The sequence below is a fragment of the Falco naumanni genome, chromosome 8, assembly GCF_017639655.2.
Source record: "Falco naumanni isolate bFalNau1 chromosome 8, bFalNau1.pat, whole genome shotgun sequence".
NCBI classification, from domain to species: domain Eukaryota; kingdom Metazoa; phylum Chordata; class Aves; order Falconiformes; family Falconidae; genus Falco; species Falco naumanni.
The window spans coordinates 49,731,819-49,748,777 of NC_054061.1; the positions used below are offsets into that span (position 1 = coordinate 49,731,819).

The window sequence follows — 16,959 nt, forward strand, 5'->3', positions numbered from 1 at the left end:
AGAGCTTGGGTCTCCTCTTCTCCAGATTAAACAACACCAGTTCCCTCAGCTGCTCCTCATAACACTTCTCTAGACCCTTCACCAGCTTCATTGCCCTTCTCTGGACACACTCCAGCACCTCAGCATTGCTCTTGTAGTGAGGGGCCCAAAACTGAACAGAGAATTTGAGGTGCGGCCTCGCCAGTTTACCGTGCCAAGTAAAACTCACCAGGGCTGAGTACGATCACTCCCCTGGCCCTGCTGGCCACACTGTTTCAGATACAAGCCAGGATGCTGTTGGCCACCTTGGCCACCTGGGCACACTGCTGGCTCATGTGCAGCTGGCCATCAGCCAGCACCGCCAGGCCCTTTCCAGCCGCTCTTCCCCAAGTCTGTAGTGTTGCGTGGGTTTTTTTTTATCCCAGGTGCAGGACCCGGCACTTCTCCCTGTTGAATGAACTTCATACAATTGGCCTCGGCCCATCGGTCCAGCCTGTCCAGATCCCCCTGCAGAGCCTTCCTGCCCTCCAGCAGATCAACACTCCCACCCAACTTGGTATCGCCTGCAAACATACTGAGGGTGGGCTCAATCCCCTCGTCCAGATCGTTGGTAAAGACATTAAACAGAGCTGGCCCCAGCGCTGAGCCCTGGGGAACACCGCTTGTGACCGGCCACCAGCTGCGTGTAGCTCCATTCACCACCACTCTTTGGTCCCGGTTGTCCAGCCATATTTTTACCCAGCAAAGGGTACATCCGTCCAAGCCCTGAGCAGCCAGTTTCTTCAGCAGAATGCTGTGGGAGACAGTGTCAAAGGCTTTACTAACGTCCAGGTAGACACCATCCACAGCCTTTCTCCCATTCACTAGGCAGGTCATCTTGTAGAAGACCAGGTTCATCAAGCAGGACCTGCCTTTCATAAACCCATGCTGGCTGGTCCTGATCCCCCAGTTGTCCTGCACATGCTGCATGATGGCACTTGGGATGACCTGCTCTGTAACCGTCCCCAGCACCGAGGTCAGGCTGACAGCCTTGTTGTTTCCTGGATCCTCCTTCATGCCCTTCTTGTAGATGGGCGTCATATTGTCTAACCTCCAGTCTTCTGGGACCTCCCTGCTTTGCCAGGGCTGTTGGTAAATGATGGAGAGCGGCTTGGCGAGCTCCTCCTGTAGCTCCCTCAGTACCTTTGGATGGATCCCATCTGGCCCCATAGACTTGTGTGTATCCGAGTGGAGCAGCAGGTCACTAACGGTTTCCTCATGGTCTGTGGGGACTTCATTATGTTTGTCCTCATCCCTGCCTTCCAGCTCAGGGAGCTGAGTACCCAGAGGGAAGCTGATCTTGCCGTTAAAGACTGAGGCAAAGAAAACATTAAGTACGTCAGCCTTTTCCTCGTCCTTTGTGGCAATGTTATCCAGTAAAGGATGGAGATCATCCTTGGCCCTCCTTTTGTTTCTAACATTATTTGTAAAAACATTTTTTCTTATTTTTCACAGCAATGGCCAGCCTGAGTTCTAGCTGGGTTTTCACCACTCTAATCTACGTCCTGATTTCTAGATGATTCCCCGATTCCTATGGTTCCTAGGTTGATCAATCAGGAATATAGATGGGTTTTATAGAAGTTTGAGTAAGTTCTTTTATATAGAAGTTACTTCATAAGTATTTTAACCTGAAAGAGGGGGAAGGAACAACTGCAGTTACATCACATCACTGCTAAATATTTTTCTCCCCATCCATTTATTTATCAGTTATTGAAGATCAAATTGCTACAGGTTTGGTGGGGGAAAAAAGCACATACGTGTATTTTTCTCTATATAGCTTTCTTTCTCTGTTTACATATACATAAATAATAACAATAAACATTATATTAAAATTTTTTCATACCATACCGTGAAAAAATTAGAACATTAATGGGTCATATTTGGAGGTTACTTTGACTTCTGCATATCTGTATGAATTACATTAAATTGTGTCCTATTAGATAAACGCTGGTTTTGAATACCACAAGAGTATTTAAAAATATTTTTGCAAATTTACCATTCAGTGGTGCAGCCTGGAATAACTGCCTTTATCTCAAAAGATGACTGGGAGGTGTAATCAAGTTAGATACAGTGTCTATATTGTCACTGATTTAACATTTATGTGGTAGCTTAAAGACAAATTCACTTTTTGCATATACAATTTTTTAAAAGCCCTATGTAATGAAGAGTCCTTTGAGCACAACTCTTGACTTCTAGCAAAGTGGAAATTGCATACAAAATGCATGGCCTCTCAATTTTTTTGTTTGTTTAAACCTTCCCCTTCTTAGAGTTAATTGCTAAAAGCATCCCAGTGTCTCTCCCCCTAGAAGCTGATCTTAGTGAAGGCTGTTTTTCTCCCCATTCTTTCATGCAGGTCAGCACACAGAACATGAAGATGGGTGGACTGCCTCGTACAACACCACCCACCCAGAAGCCACCAAGTCCACCAATGTCGGGAAAAGGAACTATTGGGTAGGTGCAGTTACTCAATGTGTAAATGGCTTTGGTGAACAGAAGGAAAAAAAAGGGAAGATTCGTTTTCTGTAGCGTGGGTTTTGTGTTTGGTTTTTTTTTTTTTTTTTTTTGGTGGTGTTTTTTTTTAACCATTCACAAAGGTCAAGAGGTGTTATATCTACATCCTTGTATACTGATCATGTCTTACATCAGTTAGCACGTTTCTGCCAGAAGGCAGTGGGCGTCATCAGCCTTTCCCAGCAGGAACCTTTTTATCATTGCAGAACACTTACAACTACATGCTTTAGAGTAAAAAGTCGTTAACTGTGACAGGTGGTGCTAAACAACTGGAAAATTAGTATGTGGCACTGTTCATTAATTATTAGTCTACTATGTGACAGAGGTACTTTCCTATTAAGTCTGTGAACTTGGCTTTGGCCTTAGGAAAATGTGTTATAATTGGGATGCATGCTCTTTGTTGGTTTCTGGTTAATTATGTACATACAGACCATAGTGATTTTGTTTTGAAACAAGGTACGGATTACTTTTGAAACAAGAATGGGATGTGCAACACAGAGTTTATTAATAGGATGGTTGAAGTACCTGAGAAACATCCTTAATAACAAACCTACAGAAAAACATTTTTGTTAGCTCCCATTACTGATTAGCATGTAGCTGTCTTTTAAAGAATGACATGTCTTTGGTTTTGTCTGTATTACCTTAATTTGCTTCTGAAATATGGTTGTCCTTATGTAGGCGTCACTCTCCCTATCGTACGTTGGAACCAGTACGTCCTCCAGTGGTACCAAATGACTACGTGCCTAGTCCAACGCGCAATATGGCTCCCTCACAACAGAGCCCTGTTAGAACAGCTTCTGTCAATCAGAGGAATCGCACATACAGGTATTCAGTGTAGTCCTGTACAAAGTGTGGTTAGTATTGTATAAGCATATGGACAAAAAATGCTACGATAAATACCAAATCCATCTGCACCTCTACAGTGAAGCCTGCTACTTCATGATACGGGCTGGAAGCGCCATTTGGCATGACCAGAGTGCACTCTAATAAAACCAGAATAGTGAATCACATTGGGGTTGTTCACTTAATCCTCTAGTCACCTTAATTTTAGTGCTATGCCTTAGTTACAGCCCTTAATGAATGATTAAAATTGTGGAGTATTTCAAATAGATAGTGGTATTGTTTTACAAAATACTTACAAAACTGGTAAAAGACTTTGTATGCAACTTGCCTTCTAAATGCTGAGGGACTGCATAGTATGCTTTTAGTTCATATTTTTATTTGAACAGTCTTTAATGTTTATAGCTTGAGTAGCTGAAAGAGCATTGTATTTTGAGGATACTGAAAACTTCAAACACAGAATAAAGCTGAACTGTATTACCAAAGGTTCTGCAGATGGCTAGCCTTTTCTCTAGGATAATAAATTTTTTATGTAGTGACAGTTCTAAATATTTCCCTTGAAATCTTTACTTTTAAAATACCATAAATACATGAGGATGGCTAAACACATGGACTTAAAAGAAAATCTTTTTTTTACTTTATTATCTTAAAATTTCCGAATTTATTTACTATCTTAAAATTTTCAAGTTTCAGTAGTCTCATATGAAAGCATATAAATCAGAGTCTAAACAACTATATGTTTTATAAATTACATCAAAAAGACTTGTGTTTGCTCAGTAGGAGTTTAACAATATTGGAATGAAGTGCTTTGGAACAAAGTTTTGGCATTGTTTCATTTTTGGGCAAGTTCACTAAAAGTAACTGAAAAACCTGTTGTGTTGTAGTCAAAATTAACAGTTTTAGGGAAAATTAAGCTTTATGTAGATTTCTACTATCCTTGTTTCTTTTCTCTTGTTCCCTGTTACTTCCCTGAATTAGTAAGGTGCTATATGAGGGATCTTATGTTTCAGCATGCATACCAGCATATTCATACCCTGGGTTATTTTGGTTTCTTACAGCAGCAGTGGGAGTAGTGGAGGAAGCCACCCAAGTAGTCGGAGCAGCAGTCGAGAGAACAGTGGAAGTGGCAGTGTGGGTGTTCCTATTGCTGTTCCCACGCCATCTCCTCCCAGTGTCTATCCAGGTAAATGGTAACTTGCTGTTCCTCCTTCGGACTCAGCATTAACCTTTAGCATTTGCAAGTCTCCTAAACCCCAAGAGAAGTCTCAAAGGTCGTTATCCAGAAACATGAAAGCCTTGAAACTTGCGTGCTATAGATAGTATGAGTTGGAATCAAGTAGTATCTTTTCTGGGAGTGTCTGATGTGCTCTAATGCTTCTGTTATGTATGTATTTATCAGAATTTTTTGCCTGACTGTCTGCATGTGACTAGGTAGGACACAACACCTTTTTCAGCGGGCTGGGGGAAGATTCTCCCTTGTTCTTTTAAGCAATGTTTTTTCATTGGTGGTTCGTGCAGATACACAGAAGGATATTTTTAGAAAATTAGATTAAATGACAGGCAGGCACAGAGTAAATCTTTGGTACATTGATTCAAGCCTGACTGAGTTGTCACAAAAAGGCACTTGTTCAATGTAATTGCCCCAGTCTTTCCAGAAATAGGGTTCTCCTTTTTCCTTTGCTCAGCCCTTTCAGTGAAGAAGAGTGTCTAGTTGGCTTGCAGTGTGATCTGAAATACATGATGCTTCTGAACCAAGGAACTGGAAATTTTTGGCTTTCCTCTTCTCTGTATTTTCTAATTTGTACAAAAGCTAAAGGCAGCAGTACTACGGATCAAAGCATTAACAAACAAAATGTAAAGCCATCTTTCAAAAGTAATGGCTTTCAGTGAAATGTTCTGAAAAGAACAAAAAGGGTTGTTCCCTTCAGACCTGGAAAGAGGTGGATTTGCTTGACCCTCATTTATTGTCTACATAAGAATGAGCCTTTCTTTAACAGGTCCATTTTTCTCTCATCTCCTCGTGCATTCTAAAATATTATGCATCTAATAAATAGCTAACACTGGGTAGTCAAAGGCTTTCTCTAATCCTTGCTAACATATCTCCTTATTAATGCCACCTCTTCCTCCTCTCTTCACTTAGCCCCTGCTGGCTCGGCTGGCACTTCTCCCCTTCCTGCTACCTCTGCTCCTGCCCCCACTCCTCCTGCTCCTGCCCCTTCCTCCGCTGCCCCAGATGCTGCTGCTGCTGCTGCAGGAGCTCAGCCCCTTGCTGATGGCTTCACCTCTCCAACTCCCCCTGCTGTTTCTTCCACACCCTCTACAGGTGAGTGTCTGCTCCACCGGGCAGATGAACCCAGAAGTGGTCACGAGCCAAGGCTTTTCAAAGTTGCCTCAGAAGCAGTGATTTATTTTTTTCTAAAATCTTTTTTAATGTAACTAGAAAAATATCGGCTAATACCCAACTATAAGGTAATGGTTGTAGTAGACAAATCAAGGTGTGCTAGTTTTTCAAACAGCAGTCATTTAATTTCATCATTATTTTTAGGTGTATATAAAAAATTATTACATTATCATTTTATTGTGGTTTGGATACTAAGAATCTTGTAGACTAATTATGTCTGGGGGGAACCAGCACTGGTAGTTCTGTGTCTGATTACTGTCTTTCAGTAATGGGAAGTTTGTTCACTACTCTCAGTCATGGAATAAAAAAGATTCGTCTAGCAAAGTATGATTTGTATGACTTGTTTCTTCAATGCTTTCAAATGACAAGTCTCCTTTCAATGAACTGATTAAAAGGGCATATTTTTTTTGGTGTTCAGTAAAATACAAGTTTTTATTACACAGTGTAGTACTAAAGCATTTTGTTTTAATAGGTGGTACTTATGGTGTATATTGCAACTTGGTTTTTTTAATGCTTATGAAATAACCCTACGTTTTTCATTTTCTCATATGCTGAAGTTGCAGCATATAGTACTAACTAACCATAACGCTGTATCTTACCAGCTTTTGATGAGGACTTACAGCTGCCCTGTGAAGACCTCCTTTAGCCAAATTTGTATATAGCTAGTAGTGCTTTGTTACTTCTAACTGTAGTGAAGGCTGATCACAATGGTGTGAACTGGTTTGTGTGTTTATTAGTGTTGGTCTCTTTTAGTAAGAATTTCACCAGGTGCCAGAAGCATTCAGATCACATTTAATGTAAGGTGCTGTGGCTCATGTAAAATTAGAAAGTTCTTACACTAGAATCCATGACTGACTAGAAGCTTCCGAACTGTGATGAATTTTGGTATCAGAAGGTGCTCCTGATGTCTAAACTCCTTTCATGTTTAGAAGAGCTGTGCCATATGGGGCCTCAATCAATTTTCCACTTTTGATGCACTGTCAGTATCCCAGTTCTTAAGCCATACTGCTTCTGTATTTTTGACAAGTCAAAATCAAGCAGGGATTAATATTTTAATGGCTATAAACTCACATTCACAATTTAATAAGAGAAATTTCAGGTTGGTTACTGTTTCTGAGATCTCTTGTTTCCCAGCACTGTTAGTGAGGTTGCGTGCATGCCTTCTCTGAAATAAATGGTAAACTATCCAGTCTTTTCAAATACTTCGATGAGATTGTAGTTTTTTCTCCTTAAAGATCTCTTATCCCTGTTTCTTCTTTTCCTTCCTTCTCTCCAATCACCACCAATTTCTACCAGTGCATGGGGAGGCAGACACACTGAAAAGATGCATTAGGAAAAATGTGAAAAAAACTATATACCAGGTGGATTGCTTCTAAACTCTTCTTATTCCTCGTCCGTAAAAAGTGTGGGTTTTGAGACATACGTATCTGTACAAAGCAGGAGGAATGTGAATCTCTAGTTCATGCATTTGCTCTTAGAAGCAAGTAATAGAGCAAGCAACTTGCATTTTATTTACTGACCTAGTGTGAAGTTTTGCAAAGCAATCAAAACATAGTGGAGAACAATGAAGTTTTTTAAAAATGGCACATTCATTTGGTCTGTTTCTCTGTTTACTTCCCTGCATGAATGTCTCCTCAGCCACAGTGACATCGCTTTTCTATTATATTCTGAGATTTACCTCTAGCGCAAATGGTGGAGGCAGAATAGTTAGGGAGGTTAATAATCCGTATGGGTTTAATAAATCCAGAGTACTGTTTACTTTTATATACAGTGCATAAGCCAGAGAACTTTACGTGAGCACAGAAAATAGCTTAATGGTCTTCATTCGTTGCTTGCTTAGATTCAGCATCAATTACTTTGATATAGGAAGTGATTAAACTGGAGAGCAAGATTTTTAAGGAGTTGTTTCGATTGACAGCTCCCTGAAAGAGGGTCTTTGAGTATGATTTCATTTATTCCATCCTTCAGGCAGTTTCTAACGTTCTCTTATCCCCAGATGATTCTCTGGCTGTTTCCTGAACAGCACTAAGATAGGTAGTATTGTGTTTTTCAGTTGTAGAAGGTAACAGCATTGAATCTTGAAAATGGCACAGAGCTAGTTTGTATGTGTGCATTGCTTAGTTGCTGGACTCTGTGAAGTGTTATTTTTATGCAGGTTTATAAATAACTAAATTTGCACAAAGTTATTATAATAAGTTATATAAAATGGATAACTGGGAATTATTTTCTTTCCTTTTGAAGCTTTGTAGCTTAGACACCTTTGTATTTTCATACTGGCTGTTGTGAACAGTGCTAAGTATGGGCAGTTGGGATAGCTGTGTTTTGTGTTGCTATTGAGACATCCAGTGTCCTGCCAGTCTGGAAGCTGAACTGGCTGACTGCTCCTGGGATGCAGACTGTTTGGAAAAAAGAACCCCAGACCCAAAAACCTTTCCAAGCATTTGAATCTTGATTGCAGATATAAAAAAGGCAGGCATCATTCTTCTCTTTGCTAATACATTTCTCTTTCTAACCTAGGTCACACAGTTCAGTTCTACAGCATGAACAGGCCTGCATCTCGACACACCCCCCCAACAATAGGGGGATCTTTGCCATATCGGCGTCCTCCGTCGATCACATCACAGACAAGCCTTCAGAACCAGATGAACGGAGGACCGTTTTATAACCAGAACCCAGGTAGGAAAGTTTTTCTGCTCTGCTGAATTCAACACAGTGGTGAATGGAGTGCCCTTCAGATCTCTGAAATACTGTATTCTGTCTCCATTGCAGATCTTGCAGTTAGTCTCAGGTAACTTCCAGTATGTTGCTGGTAGCCACGCCAAAGCTGCAGTCCAAGTACAGTGTTCAGCTCCCGTTATTGCAGGTGGCTTAAAACAATACTGGCTGCGTCGCCACATAAATGACTTTTGATTTCACAGTCCCTATTAGACAAGCTTTAGTCCTTTACTACACCATGTGTCATGTATCTGCTTTGGTGTGGGATGGGTATTTGATTTTGCGCCAGAAGGCTGATTCTTCATTAATCAGTCTTTATCTTGGATGCTTTTTCCTTCTGATTAATGGACAGTTCAAGAAATTGCAGTTGTTGTACAAGGGTAAGCATTAGACACCTTGGAGACATCAGCGGTGTTGATGTGGGATGCAAGGGAGCTGTGTCATCTGCTAAGTCCACAGGCAATGTTATTTTAATGGGTGACCTGTCTTATAAAGCAGGATGAGCTATTAACAAGGAGTGGCGTGTCCTGTGTGCCAGGCATAATGTAGTAGATTTTATCTAAGGGGTCCTTTTCCCTGAAGGGAAAAACGTGAAGGTTTTGATACCAGAGCAGGGGAGTCTTTCTTTTTTGACAAAGCTACAGAAAGATGCAGAGGTTGTACTGAAGGTTCTGTGTCAGGAAATGCTCTATTGCCAGCAAGATCGAATGTTGACTTTCAAGCGCTACGGTGCATTTGTGTTTTGTGGTTGTGGTGGTGATGGTTTTTGGTGGTTTTATTTTTTTTTTTTAAACTGAGCACTGAACTGGGAATTAGGTCAAATGCTGCAATTTGCATTTAAGGGATTTGATCAGGTTCAAATATTACTGCTTGTGTACTAACTACCGTGGAAAGAGATGTGTGCACTTAACTTGAGAAGGAAATGGATGGTCCTGCTTGGGGACAGGGAGGTGGAAGAGTTATATGACTACGTTGTAGCCCAGTTGCCTGAAATGTGTGGTGTTTGTTAAGCACACTATGTGCATATGGAAGGCTGAAGGGGAGTAGGCAAGAAGGAGAGGGTAGTAGCAGTACAAAATCTTTCAGGATTACCTTTGCAGTAAAGATGATTTTCAGTATATCCAGAGTGTGTCTGACAGCTGCTGTGCATTTCTGCTTTAGCAAAGGGATAATTCTCTGCAAGCTACCATTGCATTGTTAATAGGTAATCACAGAAAATGCCAAAGAGAATTTAAATAAGTTACATAACTACAGTTCAGCCTGTGTACTCAAAAAGAAGATAATGATTGTGGTGATTAGTCACTTGAGCTGTAAATCACAAACAAAATACTTCAGTTATACAGGCATACTTGATACAACATAAATAAGCAGTTGTAGTAAGAGACTTTAAAATTATTTTTATGTCTAGCAGAGTACAGAATTTATTAGCTTTGCAGTTATACTAAACCAAGTTTATTTTGGCCTGTACCTTGAAAGGAGAGGGTGCTCAAGCATGCATAATTGATGAAGACCCAAAGAACAGAGGGACTGTTCTGTCTGTGAGGAGCAGGGTTAGTAGTGACAGGATAGTGGCCACAATTGCTTCTCAGCATTCCTGAAGAGGGGAAGGAAGCGCAGACTTAAGTGGTGGAAAAGATACTTTACAATAGGCAGAGGAGTGTGGCAGCTATGTCTTTGCAGGCTGTTTGGCAAAAAAGCAGTACTGTTTTTTTTCACTTCCATTTTTTAGTATGTTGGCATAGTCATTTTTGTTTATTCGCGTCACGGAAAGATGAAAGATACTTGCCTTGCCCTGTTCTTTTGAATGCCGCTTCTAAGATAATACAACTTCTGTACTTCATGGTGAGACCTTTTTAATAACGGAAAAGAAAATATTAAGAAACAGCGACTCCAAATGAGCTCAGCATATGTCTGTCCCAAAGCCACCCTTGCCAGCCATGCCACCTAACAGGTGCTCTGACTTTGCAGCCTTAGATGTTGGTGTCTAAGCGGTATAGAGCTCAGCACAGGCTAAAACCCCGTGGGAGAAACTGGGCAAGTACTGAGATGATGGTTTGCACTACACAGTATTTGTATGTGAATTCTTACCAGGCCAAAGCAATCTCACGGAAGGTGTTTTTGAGCATTTCTGAATTAATTTACAGCAACTGTGCAGATGAATTCTTAATTTACGAATGGTCTTTATGGAAGGAAGCTGGGAGGGAATATTTAAGCTGGTGTTTATCTCACCTTTCGAGACAGCAGAGGTACGGTAAAGTTCTTCTGATGCACTTTATAAACAAAGTAATTATTAGTAAAATACTTAATTTTATTGGCTCCTAAAGGCCAAAACTAGCTTAAAGTCATTATATATCATATACAGACAGTATAATATGATAGTCCCTGCACTATGCGTAGACACCAGATAGTTAAAGGAATGATGTCAGCTAGTGCTAGTATAACCATTTTAATTAAATTACACAACCCAAACTAAACTAAGGGATTATTTTTTTTTTTGTTTTCTTGGTGTGCTTGTCTAGCGTCATTTATTTTTCTACATGGAAAACCTTGTTATTACTTTCAAAGAAATATATATAGCACACGAACAAAGTACACTGAAGGGACCTATGAAACTGAAGCTAGTCTTGTATGACAGATAGGAATTCTGTGAATCCATATGACATTGAATAGAGGAAACATTTTGAAACTGAACGTTTTTATAGCAGATATAATGAAAAAGGCAGGAGTTTCACAGTTACACAAGAATGCTGAATTCATGACTATTACTGCATTTCAGTAGGACTTGAAATTCAGGTTCCCTTTCCTTGCTTTGAAAAAAAATGCAAGACCAAATCTTTTTCCAGGTACTGTGGTTATACTTGAAGGAACAAATACTCTCAGAAGTCATATCAGTCAAGTGAAAGAACCTGTAATTAGAAATGTATTTCAGTTTTTCTCAAGGAATATCAATTAAGCGGTGAGATAATGGAGCTTGCTTTATATAGAGGTACAAGGATTTTTTTGCCACAAAAAGGATGGTTGCTCTGGGTTTTTTTTTGTTATTTGGGGTATGTGATTGTGAAAGAAACTTGAATGTGAGTGACAGAAGACATTCAAAGCACTTCAGATAATACTTACTGAAACAAGCAAACTGAAGAAAGTTTGAGACATGAATTTTAAATGCTCTGGAGTTTTGTATGTTGATGTGAATTAATTCTGAAAAATACTACATCATGCCTGACAGTTTTCTTACTGGCTCTGGAGTTAGTCTGCAATTTATTTAGTTCTGTTCTGCAAGCTACATAAATGTACTGGTACATGAAGTGTAGACCTTTTTCCCTCATTCTTTTGGACATGACAGTGTTTTTTGTATGCCACTACTAATAAGAAAATTAACTTAGTTGTGCTTTTCCTGAGGCGTGCTTTCTGAAAAATAATCTTCTAACTTGCTTAAAGAATATTTCTGCATTACTCTTGCAAAGTGATACTAAAACTAGATAAAACTGGTTAACTATCTGAAACTTTAAATCCTGGATTAAACCACAATTCAGTGTTACAACATTTGCAGCTGGCTCAGAGTATATTCTTCAAATGTGAATTCACATGCATCGTACAAAGACGGCTCTACCAGCACCAGTGAAGGGGCTGTGCCAGAGCTCAGTGCAGTGGTCTGTGAAATCAGGTGGGGAGGAAATGAGGCAGCACATCTGGAATAGGCCCTGCTTTCTCAGCAGCAGCACAGTGCACTTTGTTCTACCAGTAAGGTCAGAAGTCCTGTGTTTTCCAAGTACACTCGGTTCTCAAAGGCATCTTTTTCTGTTTTGCCTAAAATAACAGCCTCATTTGATTGTTTTTTTTAGCCTACGTTTTGGAAAAAACTAGTTATATCCATTTTCATTACTAAGGATTTGTGGATGCTGTTGCAGAAGTCGCCTCTAGAAATAGCAGTTTGATTGGAAAGGTGGAGAGTTACAGGGTGAGAATCCTCTTGATATATTTTTTAGTTAGGTCTGTTCATAAAGTGCTAGATTGCTGTAGTAATAACCTTCAGCTTAAGGGAATCGCACAGTAGATCAGAAAAATACTTCAGCACGGATTCTTAATCTTATGAAAAAGAGCTGGGTTGGAAATTTTAAAAATAGAGAAATCTCCTTGAAGTAGGGATTAGGAATATGCTTAAGCCACCTGAGCTGTTTCTTTTTGAATGTCAGCTATTTTATCTCAGCTTCTTGGCAGACTGCTACACGTCTGAGTGCTGATGATGTCTACTTTGCTGCTTTGTTGTGTTTCTAACTGAATGCCTCTCTTTAATTTCTGTGGCAGCATCCCTTGCTCCGCCTCCCCCCTCCATCCTACAGGTAACTCCACAGTTACCGCTAATGGGATTTGTGGCCAGAGTTCAAGAAAACAGTAAGTTTGCTGCTTCCTTGTGCTATGATTTATGATCTGTGATTTAGATGTGGCTTTTGTTTTGAGTGGATGAAAGATTTGTCTGCTTATAGCTAGAATTCTGCCTTCTCTACTGCCTCTGCAAGTTTGTCTGAAATTGTGAAGGGAGGGAAAAGAAACTAATTTTACTGGAGAAACCTGAACCTTTATTCCCTGGATTTTATTGTCTACTGTATTTCCACAAGTCTAGCTGTTGGTGCCAGTGCAACTAATTGGGGTATGGAGTATTACTTCAACCTGCTAACATGGTTCTAGAGACATTTTCATGGTTATACTATTGTGTATTTTCAGTTTCAGATACTCCTCCCCCACCACCGCCTGTGGATGAGCCAGTGTTTGATGAATCCCCACCTCCACCCCCACCTCCAGAGGATTATGAGGAGGAGGAGGCAGCTGTGGTAGAGTATAGTGATCCATATGCTGAGGAGGACCCTCCTTGGGCACCGAGGACCTACTTAGAAAAGGGTAGGTGTGGAATTAGTAGAGATAGTAGGGTCCTGTTTGTAAGAACATTTTGTATAAGCTCCTGCCATTCTGCATTGGACATGGAGTCTGCCTAGATTGCTTCATAGCTGGTGTTTGGTGTTGTGGTAGAGGTGCTCCTCCAAATGGCAACTTAAAGAACAGAAGTTAAGCTACTCTTCTGAGTCTTGACTCTTTCACCGCTTCCTCCACAAAGGGAAGAATCATAATTAGCTGGCTAATTACATATTGTTTAAATTCTCTGTAATCTATTTAAGACTCACCTTTCAGCAGCCTGCTGAACCCTCATAATCAAACACATAGGAGGCCAAAAATGAATGAATCGGTGCTGCACCTGCGCTTGAACTTTGAGCATCTGGTGCGTCTGGGGAAGTGCCGCAAGGGGTGTCTGGGGCTCTGGAAGCCGCAGTGCTGCAGCAGTGTGGGACTGCTAAGCTAGAAGGTGCTGGGTCTGTGCAGGACTGACGGAGGCATTGCTGCATGGCTGCATCTAGATGTCTTCCAGTTCTGAAGCAGGTGTGTGGAGTGGAAACATGCTAGAGTAAAACTACAGGTAAAATAAAGTGAGTAGGTAAATGACTTAGGGGCACTTGAGTATGAGAAAATTCTACTGCCTGGTGTTCTCCTGTGAAATAGGGTCATGTATCTTAGTAAAGGGTGATATAAAATCTAATGCTGTGAAGCAGCCAGGCATCTCAGCTGAGCGATTGTTAGACACATTCACTCTGCGTCAGGGTAAAATAAATAAGAATGCCACCAAGAAAAACCCAGTGAAGGACTTGAGGGGAGGGAAAAAACCCAGATGGAAGAGACACTTTCTGCCAACTCCTGCCCAAAGAAAATGTTACTACTCCTGAGGGAGATGGAGGAATATGTGGGAGTTTTTTTGTTATTCCCCCACCCTCTGTCTAGCTGGTGTGTTTAGTGCAAGGAGTACCCAGGCTTTGCTGACAAGCTGAGACCATTTGTCAGACAAAGTGGCTGACTTGCAGGGTGTTTACATGACTCGCTTTATCTATTGACCTCTCCACACCCCTGATTGACAGCAAGTGTCACTGTTATTCTGTTGATGCACACAGGCTCTTTGTTTGATTGGAAGTTGCTTCAGCTTATTCTTGTCAGGGAAGCTTATTTCCATGAGGGAGGACAGGGAAGAAAAGGGATCTTGTATACAAAGTACTCCACTTGCTGTGCAGTTTGGAGGATATTCTCGATTATTGATACTAGTTACCTGGCTTCACAAAATCAGGTTTGGGGTGCCTTGGGGCTCCTGATGTCGCATTTCTTTCTTTGTGGGAGGATGGTAAATTTCAGTACAGGTCATTTCAGAAAATACTGGGTGTGCTCCATTACTTAATGAACTCCTCCTTATCAAGCAGTTAGAATGCACAATTATCTGCTCAGTTTCGTTGTGGCTGGTGTATCTTGTGCTGGATGAAGATGGCAGGCATGTTACTTTTCGATAGGACAGGTAGTCTCAAGAATTTCCTCTGTCTTTTCCCAGACATAAGACACTCTTTAGCCTAATTCTACATTCATATCGCTATCTTTGTTATGTTTCTGTTATTCCTGCCACCTGGCTCTCAGAAAATGCTCAGTGGCATTTCAGCTAGAAGAAAAAGAGGAAAAAGAGGATCCTGATGTGCATTGCCTGCTTAAAGTATCTCATACTAATGCAAAGATGGTGTGTGTGTTTGTGGGCAAGAGAAGCCACAAAATCATGTGGCACATGGCCTGGCAAAACAACTTTCTATTTGAAGAAATAGCAACATTTGAATTACAGCATATTGTTCTGATCTGCTTTTCAGTGTGATTTCTGAAAGCTTGTGAACTAAAATGATTTATATAGGTGCATATATGCACAGATTTGTTCCATCTCAGCAGGCAGTCCAGGCACTTGTAGTTCGATATTTATAGGAGAAAGCACGAGGGATAGCAAAACTGTGATGGGAGTCTTTAAAGATTAGCTGGAGAAAGTCGGGCTTTTAGTCCGAACATTTTTCCTGAAGAAAAGCAAAAGTATAGGAAGGCAAACATTCTCTCATACTGAGGTAGAGTCCCATGCAAAACCAATTTTGATCTGTATTGTGAAAACTAGATGACTAAAACGCCTAAAAGGTTGGTCTGTTCTTAGAAACACAAAAGTAATGAAAAATTTAAGTGCTTACAATGTATGAAGAACTATTAAATAGTAGGTTTAGGATACCAGAAAAAAAATGAGATAGTGACATACCAGAAAGAAATGAGATAGTGGCATAGGTGTGGATTCTGTTGTAGTTATATGAATAGCTCTACTTATAGTCAGCCCATGACTTGAGATTTGACTGCTTTGCTGAAGTTGGGAGAGAAGTGCTTGGCTGTGGTTTTTGTTTTTTTTTTTAATTTATTTTTTGGTAGCAAGTGAGCTTTAAAGTTAATGAAAAGCCCCATGCTAAAAGAGGACTTTCATACTCAAAGAACGTGTATACTTATCCTGCTGTGAACTAATACTGCTTTATCTTCTGCAAAATTATTCCTGTGGCAACTCCTTAAGTTCCTATAAATAGTATTCTGTGCCATGTGATTCAAAGTGGACAAAACTGATGGAAGGAAATAGTTGTTCAAACACTATTAACCCCAATAAGTAGAGTAGCAATTCCTAGCATTTGTGCTTGTTTATTTAAATTCATATGAAATCATTTCTAATAGGTTTAGTGTAGATAATCTTTGCTAAAGTGAGAATGTAGAAGCTGGGACCCCAAGGAGGTATCAAATAGAGGGTTGCTATATATTGAAATGGGATTCAGTATGATCCACTACTCAAACCTACAGCTGAGGAAGGTAGTGAGCAGCAGATTCATCTGAACAGATGGAGAAACTCTTAGATGGGATACAGTTATTGGGGTTGTTGAACTTGAGGATGCTACCAGATGGCTGTAATAGCAACAGCCAACCTGCAATGTCCAGGGAAGTGCGCTGCAGTTTTCCGTTGAGCTCTGCGTCTGGGTGCATGGTGTGAAAACATAAGAATGTGCCCCAACTTTGCAAATCAGATGAACACAAACAGGTTTCCAGAAGGAGAAATTGCCCTCATACCACAGAGAGAGAAGTGTGTGGTCACGGCTATCGGATTTCATGTGGATAACCCCCCTGGCCTACATTTTCGGTCAGTTGGATGTAACAGAGTTCAGCCAAACTCTGTGTAATTGTTGAAGAACGAAGATCGCTGATCGGAAGAATGTCCACCTAAATGAGTAATTCTGGTTTTCGTATCCGCATTGAGACGCGTTCAGATATAAACTAGAAGAGGCCCTGGCTCCGCCTCGCAGGGAAGCATGCTGCCCCCTGAGTCAGTAGTGCTGGTTCCTGTCCCGTCTGAAGCCTTTTCTGCAGTGCTGGTAACTTGTGGTATGTGACAAGCTCACAGCTTGAGCTGGTGGGGCTACAGACAGAAGGATTTAACAGCCTTTTAGAGAGAGGAATGTTGCTGGTACAAAAGTAACACGCAGGAAGCACTGGTGATGTAAAAACAAAACCAGGCTTCAGGTAATTTTATATGAGGCTTAACAAGAAGCGAATTTTCA

At 40.7% G+C, this 16,959-nt stretch overlaps 1 protein-coding gene across 18 annotated transcripts in view; it reads left to right on the forward strand.

The window, feature by feature from the left end:
• Positions 1–16,959, forward strand: part of ABI2 (abl interactor 2) — a 71,527-nt gene that overhangs the window by 46,828 nt on the left and 7,740 nt on the right. For 3 of the 18 annotated variants that reach the window (XM_040604974.1, XM_040604977.1, XM_040604983.1), the window contains 7 exons: positions 2,372–2,469; positions 3,208–3,354; positions 4,428–4,552; positions 5,510–5,692; positions 8,288–8,446; positions 12,788–12,874; positions 13,205–13,378. In XM_040604974.1, coding sequence (XP_040460908.1) covers positions 2,372–2,469; positions 3,208–3,354; positions 4,428–4,552; positions 5,510–5,692; positions 8,288–8,446; positions 12,788–12,874; positions 13,205–13,378 — 973 coding nt within the window. The remainder of the gene's footprint in view (positions 1–2,371; positions 2,470–3,207; positions 3,355–4,427; positions 4,553–5,509; positions 5,693–8,287; positions 8,447–12,787; positions 12,875–13,204; positions 13,379–16,959) is intronic. The other 15 variants (XM_040604978.1, XM_040604980.1, XM_040604992.1 and 12 more) reach the window with 7 other exon arrangements.